Source organism: Leucoraja erinacea, unplaced genomic scaffold, assembly GCF_028641065.1.
Source record: "Leucoraja erinacea ecotype New England unplaced genomic scaffold, Leri_hhj_1 Leri_224S, whole genome shotgun sequence".
In the NCBI taxonomy this organism is placed as follows: domain Eukaryota; kingdom Metazoa; phylum Chordata; class Chondrichthyes; order Rajiformes; family Rajidae; genus Leucoraja; species Leucoraja erinaceus.
In genome coordinates, this window is record NW_026576125.1 from 102,545 (window position 1) to 113,367 (window position 10,823).

General features: G+C 45.5%; 2 gene segments (V, D, J or C); both read right to left on the bottom strand.

The window, feature by feature from the left end:
- Positions 1 to 970: 970 nt before the first annotated feature.
- Positions 971 to 6,451, bottom strand: LOC129716382 (immunoglobulin heavy constant gamma 4-like). The segment is given in 4 exon segments: positions 971 to 3,158; positions 3,594 to 3,896; positions 4,825 to 5,142; positions 5,531 to 6,451. Coding segments are annotated over 4 exon segments (1,266 nt in total).
- A 160-nt stretch (positions 6,452 to 6,611) lies between these two features.
- Positions 6,612 to 7,892, bottom strand: LOC129716385 (immunoglobulin heavy constant gamma 2-like). The segment is given in 2 exon segments: positions 6,612 to 7,158; positions 7,596 to 7,892. Coding segments are annotated over 2 exon segments (645 nt in total).
- Positions 7,893 to 10,823: the final 2,931 nt, after the last annotated feature.

Genomic DNA, 10,823 nt, shown 5'->3' on the forward strand with positions numbered 1-10,823 from the left:
AAGTTTTTTGGATATACCACAATTACCTGGATGGGGTAACCATGCGAGCATTGCCATTTTCATTCGCTGCACATCTCGCGTGTGTATGTGACAAATAAACTTGATTTGAGTATTGAATTGGCATATAAGCCGAAGCTATTCCAGAATCAAACCAGCCCTGACACTTAAGGAACATTCCGTCATGGCATGTCTATATATTAATGACAGACTATCCTTGGATAAAGCTTTATTAGCTGCATTAGCTACTAACTTATTTAGCTGGCTCTGTCATATATCCAGATATTACGTTGACCATCCACAACATTGTCTATCTGGTATTCATTAATGCTATCAGTTATGGTAACATTTAACCACCATTCAACTACGTGGCAAAGTAATTGGGATAGTAGCAGCATTACCAGCTACTGAACATTGTCCCTTTCCTATGAGCTGAGATACTAGTGTTCAAACTATATTCCATACCTATAATATGGTGGCAAATGGACTAATCTGGAGTGTCATCATGGAATTCATCTGCATAGGAAGGATTATGGTTGTACACTTCCACCTGGTTTCAGTAACATCTTATGTGTTCTGATGTGTTACTGAGCTTGTAATACTTAGTGCCAATACGAGTTGACTTAAACGTGTTATATATCAAATTTTACTTACTTCTAGTGAAACATTGCTCAGTAATGCACCATTCTGCATGTTCGTTTATAAATTAACAAGTGGTGGCATATACCAAACCACTTGGGCAGAGAACATCGATATTAGGTGACAATTTATTAACAATTGGTAACGGTATGTCGTCAAACATGTTTGACCATCAGTAACTTACCTATTCAGGTGAGCTAAATACTGTAAACAAAGATTTAAACCAAAAATATTTGCTGAAAGTAATAAGCAATATGGACACCAGATATCGATTTCCTTATATTCAATTAAATCGCCACGTACTAACCTACGTCGCCACGTACTAACGTACGTCGCATGAAACCAATCTCAAGCCAGCGGCGATGAATTCATCCCTGCGTATTGGGGGGGAATCTAATCTCTATGTTCTCCCTTCCTTCTACCTCTTCAATAGGTACTACGGCTTCATCAGTCGGGTACTACGCAAATTACAGTGGACTAAGTCCACAGGCATGGTTCCCAGCGATCCTCGACATGGTCATTAAAAGAATTGCAGAATTGGGAAGACCACTGCTGTGTTTGGATCAGACAGCACTATCAACATGATGACAGCACTCCGTCGCATATCCACTAGGGAACATACCTGACGAACATCAAGAAATGGGAAACTGTTCAAAAACAGAAACTACACATTCAACTACAACAAAAACCTGTACTGGAGTTCCTGGCAGGTCTCCACCACAATGAAGGAAAAGTTCTGTCAACCTGCTCAAGTTGGGCACCACGACAACAGGGCAAAGGGTACCGCTCACTGGTGATCAGATACAGGAGAGGTATATACATACATTCCCCAGAAATAGGTACACCCAAATTGGGATGTCAGTGAAGTCCTGACATACCTTAGGGGATGATCACCAGCCAGGTCCCTCACCCTGGAACAGCCTACCCTGAAGATGGACATGCTGGAGGCCTTACATCAACACAAAGAGCCAGTTCTTCCATCTACTGCGATTGGACAACATGGTTATAACACCAGATAGTGTCACGTTTCCCATTCAAGGGCTGGCCAAACAGAACAGACCAGGAACATCAGGTCCAGTCATGGAATTCCGGGCATACCCACCTGAACCACGTTTTATGTGTCATGACCCACTTAGAGATCTACATCGACACAATAAGCAATACCGAGGGAGAGGAAAAAGCCTTATGGGTCAGCCACAATAAACCTCATGGTCAGGTGATGAGCTAAACTATCTCTAGTGGCTCAAGCAGGTACTGGGAGTTGCTGGAGTAAATACTAACGTGTATAAATCTTATTCTACCAGGACAGCTTCCACGTCAGTGACTAAGATGATGGACGAGCCTATGGACCACATCCTGGCTACAGCGGGGTGGTCTAGGGAGTATACGTTCCAAACTTTTAATACAAACCACTGACAGAACCTATGTCGGTTGCAGAAAAGAATCTGCAAAACATATGTAATTTAAGCCAGGGGAGCATTTGGTCTTGTTATTGTTAATAGCACCATTATTATTTTTACAAACAGATTCATCATTGATTACGATAACATACTTCCTCCCTCGAATGACTTCGGCAGCGAGTGAAGTATGAAATGTTACATGGTTTGATATCACAGAGCTTTAAAATCTTCACGCAGTCACTCACGTGACTCCGAAGTAAAATAGTAAGATTAAACGAGAACTTACGATGAGTTACGATGAGGGAATACGTGCCCTCCGCTCTCACCCTAAAATAATATGGGTCAAACTGATAACTGAGGTCTTTTCTTTACTATGTTTATTTCTATAACTGGGTCTTTCTGTGATTCCACACCGCTGCTTTGAAGTATGCCGCGCATGCGTGCTGAGCGGGTTCTGCACGTAATCCCTCATCGTAACTCCTCATAAAATACAGATCAAACTTCAAACTGGTAAGTTCTCGTTTAATCTTACTATTATTTGTTATTTGCACGATTTGTTATTTATTGAAGTGTTTTTTTCACTTCCCCCGTTATGCATTATGTTTACATATTCACATATTCTGTTGTGCTGCAGCAAGTAAGAATTTCCTTGTCCCGTGTGGTACATATGACAATAAAACACTCTTGACTCTTCTTGACTCACTCACACACTGCAACACTTGTCCTTCAGTGCTAAACTTGCCTGGACCCTATTTTGTGATGGGGTAAAAGATGTGATGATTAGAGTGAATCCCAGCACCGTACCTTGAAAGCTTTTCACTTCCCGGCTGATACTGGTGTTCGAGGGGGGATGAGACACTGTACAGCCGAAGACTGAGCCTTTCTTCCAATCCTCTGAACTCACATTCAGGAAGTGGCTGGCACTGAAAGTCCCCCCCTGCTCCAGAGCAGTCGGTGTAGCGCTGGTGGTGGAGGAGATCGGGGCTCCGTCTTTCTCCCAAGTGACGTTAATGAGGTCCGGGTAGAAACCAGAGAGCACACACTCGAGGATGGCTGTGTGGCTGCGCTTGGTCTCTTGGTGAGCTGGAGGCAGCAGTCTGACCTTGGGTCTTTTTGTTTCAACTGGAACAGAGGAGCAAAGTAGATGTGAGTCCCTCTTCCTCAAGGGCCTGTCCCACTTTACACAACTTTTTTGGCGACTGCCGGCACCCGTCATAGGTCGTTACAGGTCGCCGAAAATTTGAAACAGGTCATGTTGAAAATCCAGCGGTGACCAGCACAAGGTACGACTCTTTGGGCGACTACACACGACGATGCAGGCTTCACACCGCGACATATCACCAGGGTGTCGCCTGCATGGGCGTGAGTAGTCTCCTCAGTCGCTCAAAGAGTCGTAGCGTCTTTCTGGTCACCACTGGATTTTCAACATGTTGAAAATTTTCGCCGACCTACAATGACCTACGACGGGTGTCGGCCGTCACTGAAATAGTTGCGTAAGTGGGAAAGGCCCTTCATGGTAACTAATGTTGGCCGTATCATTGCCGATCTCTCGCCCACCTTTGGCACTTTCTGTCCGTGCTGACACTGGTGAGGATGATGGAGATCGTTGGGCAGAGCACACAACCTCCACCCCGCTGGTCCACTCCTCCACACTGCTCCGGAGTTTACTGCTCACTCTGTCTTGTGTACTTTCCCCTCTCGGTTGGTGGGTCACAGCCCCTGTAGTTCTCTCCCTTCCGCTCACTTGCCAGTAGACTTGGACCTGGCTCAGATCAGCGCCCATTACCACGCACACCACAGTAGCGGTCTTGTTGATCCAAATCTCTTCAGTAGAGGGGTTTTGGATAAAGACAGACAATTCTGCAGATGAGAAATAGGAAGCTTACAAACCGGACAAGGTCTGGTGTTGTCGTCACCGATCAGGACTCTGACGACTTGCATTCATTTTCCAGACTCACTTTATTGACGTGTGCATAAGGAACAACCTCTCTCTCAATGTCTGCTAAACTAAAGAGCTGATCATGGACTACAGGAGACAGCAGGGGAGTGGACACCTCCCCATCCATATCGGTGATGTTGACATTGAAAGGGTCAGCAGCTTCAAGTTCCTCAGTGTGTACATCAGTGAGGACCTCTCCTGGACACTGCACACGGACACAATAACTAAGAAAGCCCGCCAGCGGCTCTTTCTCCTGACAATACTGAGGTAGTTTGGCATGAACGCCAGCATCCTCACAAACGTCTACAGATGCACCATCGAGAGCCTGCTGACGGGTTGCATCACAGTCTGGTACGGGAACTGTTCTGCCCACAGCCACAAATCACTACAGAGAATGGAGAAGGCGGCACAGCACATCACTGGCAACTGTCTCCTGGCCATTCAGGACATTTTCCACTGGAGAGTGGTGCCTGCTGCACAGCATCATCAGGGACCACAGCCACCCAGCACACAGACTGTTCTCCTTGTTACCGTCAGGCACATGATATAGGAGCTTCAGGACATCAGGCTAAATACTATATTATTTGTTATTTGCACTATTTGTTATTTATTGAACTTTTTTTTCACTTCCCCCGTTAGGTACTATGTTTACATATTCACATATTCTGTTGTGTTGCAGCAGGTAAGAATTTCTTTGTCCCGTCCGGGACATATGACAGTAAAACACTCTTGACTCTTCTTGACTCACTCACACACTGCAACACTTGTCCTTCAGTGCTAAACTTGTCTGGACCCTATTTTGTGATGGGGTAAAAGATGTGATGATTAGAGTGAATCCCAACACCGTACCTTGAAAGCTTTTCACTTCCCGGCTGATACTGGTGTTCGAGGGGGGATGAGACACTGTACAGCCGAAGACTGAGCCTTTCTTCCAATCCTCTGAACTCACATTCAGGAAGTGGCTGGCACTGAAAGTCCCCCCTTGCTCCAGAGCAGTTGGTGTAGCGCTGGTAGTGGAGGAGATTGGGGCTCCGTCTTTCTCCCAAGTGACGTTTATGAGGTCCGGGTAGAAACCAGAGAGCACACACTCGAGGATGGCTGTGTGGCTGCGCTTGGTCTCTTGGTGAGCTGGAGGCAGCAGTCTGACCTTGGGTCTTTTTGTTTCAACTGGAACAGAGGAGCAAAGTAGATTTGAGATCCTCTTCCGCAAAGGCTTGTCCCACTTACGTGACTTTTTCGGCATCTGCCGCCACCTGTCATAGGTCGGTACAGGTCGCCGAAAATTTTCAACATGTTGAAAATCCAGCGGTGACCAGAACAAGGAACGAATCTTTGTCGCCAGGGTGTCGCCTGTATGGTCGTGAGTAGTCTCCTCAGTCGCCCAAAGAGTCGTAACGTCTTTCTGGTCACCACTGGATTTTCAACATGTTGAAAATATTCGCCGACCTGCAACGACCTACAACGGGTGCCGGCCGTCACCAAAATAGTTGCGTAAGTGGGAAAGGCCCTTCATGGTAACTAATGTTGGCCGTATCATTGCCGATCTCTCGCCCACCTTTGGCACTTTCTGTCCGTGCTGACACTGGTGAGGATGATGGAGATCGTTGGGCAGAGCACACAACCTCCACCCCGCTGGTCCACTCCTCCACACTGCTCCGGAGTTTACTGCTCACTCTGTCTTGGGTACTTTCTCCTCTCGGTTGGTGGGTCACAGCCCCTGTCGTTCTCTCCCTTCCGCTCACTTGCCAGTAGACTTGGACCTGGCTCAGATCAGTGCCCATTACCACGCACACCACAGTAGCGGTCTTGTTGATCCAAATCTCTTCAGTGGAGGGGTTTTGGATAAAGACAGACAATTCTGCAGATGAGAAATAGGAAGCTTACAAACCGGACAAGGTCTGGTGTTGTCGTCACCGATCAACTGGACTCTGACAACTTGCATTCATTTTCCAGACTCACTTTATTGACGTGTGCATAAGGAACAACCTCTCTCTCAATGTCTGCTAAACTAAAGAGCTGATCATGGACTACAGGAGACAGCAGGGGAGTGGACACCTCCCCATCCATATCGGTGATGTTGACATTGAAAGGGTCAGCAGCTTCAAGTTCCTCAGTGTGTACATCAGTGAGGACCTCTCCTGGACACTGCACACGGACACAATAACTAAGAAAGCCCGCCAGCGGCTCTTTCTCCTGACAATACTGAGGTAGTTTGGCATGAACGCCAGCATCCTCACAAACGTCTACAGATGCACCATCGAGAGCCTGCTGACGGGTTGCATCACAGTGTGGTACGGGAACTGTTCTGCCCACAGCCGCAAATCACTACAGAGAGTGGAGAAGGCAGCACAGTACATCACTGGCAACTGTCTCCTGGCCATTCAGGACATTTTCCACTGGAGAGTGGTGCCTGCTGCACAGCATCGTCAAGGACCACAGCCACCCAGCACACAGACTGTTCTCCTTGTTACCGTCAGGCAGATGATACAGGGGCATGGCTGCAAGTACCACCTGACTTAAGAGCAGATTTTACAATCAGGCCATCAGGCTAAATACTATATTATTATTTGGTATTTACACTATGTTTGTTATTTATTGAAATGTTTCTTTTTTTCCCTTCCCCCGTTATGCACTATGTTTATATATTCACATATTCTGTTGTGCTGCAGCAAGTAAGAATTTTATTGTCCCGTCCGGGATATATGACAATAAAACACTTTTGATTCTTCTTGACCCTAGTCTAGGCTTTGTGGTCATCCCTCACTCACACACTGCAACACCTGTCCTTCAGTGCTAAACTTGTCTGGACCCTATTTTGTGACGGGGTAAAAGATGTGATGATTAGAGTGAATCCCAGCACCGTACCTTGAAAGCTTTTCACTTCCCGGCTGATACTGGTGTTCGAGGGGGGATGAGACACTATACAGCCGAAGACTGAGCCTTTCTTCCAATCCTCTGAACTCACAGTCAGGAAGTGGCTGGCACTGAAAGTCCCCCCCTGCTCCAGAGCAGTCGGTGTAGCGCTGGTGGTGGAGGAGACTGGGGCTCCGTCTTTCTCCCAAGTGACGTTTATGAGGTCCGGGTAGAAACCAGAGAGCACACACTCGAGGATGGCTGTGTGGCTGCGCTTGGTCTCTTGGTGAGCTGGAGGCAGCAGTCTGACCTTGGGTCTTTTTGTTTCAACTGGAACAGAGGAGCAAAGTAGATGTGAAACCCTCTTCCTCAAGGGCCTGTCCCACTTACACAACTTTTTTGGCGACTGCCGGCACCCGTCATAGCTCGTTACAGGTCGCCGAAAAATGTAAACATGTTGAAAATCCAGCGGTGACCAGCACAAGGTATGACTATTTGACTCAAGGTATGACTACTCACGACCATACTGGCTTCACCCCGCGACATGTCACCAGGTTGTCGCCTGCATGGGCGTGAGTAGCCTCCTCAGTCGCCCAAAGAGTCGTAACGTCTTTCAGGTTGCCACTGAATTTTCAAAATGTTGAAACTTTTTGGCGACCTACAATGACCTATGACGGGTGCCGGCCATCACCGAAAAAGTTGCGTAAGTGGGAAAGGCCCTTCATGGTAACTAATGTTGGCCGTATCATTGCCGATCTCTCGCCCACCTTTGGCACTTTCTGTCCGTGCTGACACTGGTGAGGATGATGGAGATCGTTGGGCAGAGCACACAACCTCCACCCCGCTGGTCCACTCCTCCACACTGCTCCGGAGTTTACTGCTCACTCTGTCTTGGGTCCTTTCCCCTCTCGGTTGGCGGGTCACAGCCCCTGTAGTTCTCTCCCTTCCGCTCACTTGCCAGTAGACTTGGACCTGGCCCAGATCAGCGCCCATTACCACGCACACCACAGTAGCGGTCTTGTTGATCCAAATCTCTTCAGTAGAGGGGTTTTGGATAAAGACAGACAATTCTGCAGATGAGAAATAGGAAGCTTACAAACCGGACAAGGTCTGGTGTTGTCGTCACCGATCAACTGGACTCTGACGATTTGCATTCATTTTCCAGACTCACTTTATTGACGTGTGCATAAGGAGAGCAGCACAGTCCCACTTACCTGCTGCTCTGAAATTACATTCAGCATTTATACATAGTTTGACCCTTGAAATTATGCGCACACTCTAATTTCTTATAATTGAACACAATACATTTTCCACAACACTTATACAAATACATTAACACTAATGGCCCTGTCTCACGGTGTGAGTCCACCTACGAGTGATCCCGAGTGAAAGAAAAAATCAACCTCGTGGTTGTCTACGAGATTCCAAGTTTATTTTCACGAGTTTAAACGCGTTCCCACGTGTATGTCTAAGTTTGCCATTTACTTCTCATTTCTGCGATGTACCAAGTTACTCTCCCGAGTTACCAAGCTCCTCTCCAGAGTTATTCTTGAGCCAACAACGACTACCGACATGTGGAAAAATCATCACATGGTAAAAATGATGTCATGCAGTTTTTTTTCACTCTAAAAAGACCCAGCCTGAAGAACGACCTCGACCCGAAACATCACCTATTTCTTTTCTCCACGGATGCTGCCTGACCAGTTGAGTTAGTCCATCATTTTGTGTCTATCTTTGGTTTAAACTGGTATCTGCAATTCCTTCCTTCAAACTTTTAGAGCAGTTTGTTTCAAGAAACAATCCTTCCAAAATTGCATTCAAAAGTCCACTTGAACAGCATTTGTCATTGAAAGGCAGAGGCTATTTTGTGTCGGGAGGAACTGCAGATGCTGTTTTACACCGAAGATAGATACAAAAAGCTGGAGTAACTCAGCGGGACATGCAGCATTTCTGGAGAGAAGGAATGGGTGACATTTCTGGTCGAGTCCCTTCTTCAGACTGAAAAAACCTTTCGATCCTTCTCTCCACAGATGCTGCCGGCTTGGCTGAGTTACTGCAGCTTTTTGTGTCTAGTAAGATTATTTTATTCCCTTAATTTATCTCTCATCAAAACGTTGGTAAACTTCTAACAAAAAGATTAGGTAAATTGAACTTTAACGTTATTTTTTCTCCCAACAGCAAGGTCCGTAGACCAGACGGATAGCAGTGTGTGTGTCTCTACTCACCCAGTATGTCCGTCAGAACAGGGATCCCACCATTGCGACTTAAACTGTATAAAAAGCAGTGGCTCACAACATTGCTGATTGGGCAGATCTGCTCAGAAACCACCCCTTTCACACTCACCCCAGCCCTGGAAAACAACATTTTCAGAGCTCTACAGTCACTCAAGCCCGCCAGCGAACCGCCGAATGAAAGACAAAGCTCAGATGTGCTCTTCAGCAGTGGCATCCCAGAGTTTCCCAGCGCCTGGCCCAAGTTGCAATTTAAACTCAGGTAAACTGATTTTTTATTTAAAACCCAAATACAATTGGACCTTAATTGTAAATATGAGAATGTTTTCCTATATTGTACGGTAGACTATCATCCAGTGTAGACACCATCATTTATTGGAAAAATATGAATATACAAAAAACAGGGGTTAGTTAAAAATTGGAGTCATATCCCATCTACAGCTCACGTTCTCTTGCTGTGTTTCTAAGAAAGGTCATTAAGGACTTATGTTATGTGTTTTTGTTGGACTGAAACCAACCCATTTACAACATAAAGCTGTGGGTAACTTTTTAGTAGAATACTTGTGATGTAAAGAACCAGAAATTAATTTATTTTACATAACACACAAAAATAACTCTGGTCTTAATTACCAATGCAGCTTGTGAACTTATTTGCAGGTGCGGCAGCATCTATGGAGTGAAGGAAATAGGCAACGTTTCAGGCCAAATCCCTTCTTCAGACTGAAGAAGTGTTTCAGCCTGAAACGTTGCCTATTTCCTTCGCTCCATAGATGCTGCTGTACCCACTGAGTTTCTCCAGCACTTTTGTCTACCTTCGATTTTCCAGCATCTGCAGTTCCTAAACTTGTGAACTTATTTTGTGAACTTCCCCACTGAATGCTTCCTATCTTTTGCAAGCATATTGCACGGGTTAGTACAAATACGGTTAAAACTCTGAATAACAACATGCCATGAAGGAGCTTCCAAAGATTCATTTATCAAGAAGCTAGAGTAACTAAGCACGACAGACGGCATCTCTGAAATGAAGGAATAGGTGACGTTTCGGGTCGAGACCCTTCTTCGATTTTAAACCTGCATCTGCAGTTCCTCCCCATTTATAATTTTGACATTTATTAAATTATAAAATAAAATCCCATTTACAACATTGTTTTGAGCAATTGTTCTCTAACGTGGACAGACTGGGTGGAAAGTGATGCCTGACAAAAATCCCTTGTATAACGCATCAGTCTTCAATAACTGATGTTAATGTGTCGGATATAAATCCTGAGATCGGACACCTGTCCCATATATCTGCTTCTCCATAAAAAGTGCATTAACCCAACAGGGATTCATGGCACCGTTTCAATGTGAAAAGGTAAAGTTCTGAAGGGAACTAATTCACTCTCACAATGCAGCTTTCCCAACACTGTATGGTTCATTCCTTTTACCACTGTTTCTCAGATCACCGGTGAGTGCTTTTTGCTCTTTAACAGCGAATTATTAGATCACTGTAAAATGTTCCATTAAGATCTGACTAATCTTCAACATTTCACTTTTGGCACTCAGGCCAAACCCACGAGTTACTCACGAGTCACTACAGTAAACTCACGGGCTACTACGGTATTACAAGGAGTTTAAAAGTTTCACATTTTTCCTTCAAGAGTAAATTTGACTCATGGAAATCTTTCAAAATGTTGAACATTTTTCACGAGTTAACAAGTTTCCCGAGTACCTGCCGTTAGCGTTACGAGTCGTTAAGTTACGTCCACGAGTTCCAACGTTCCC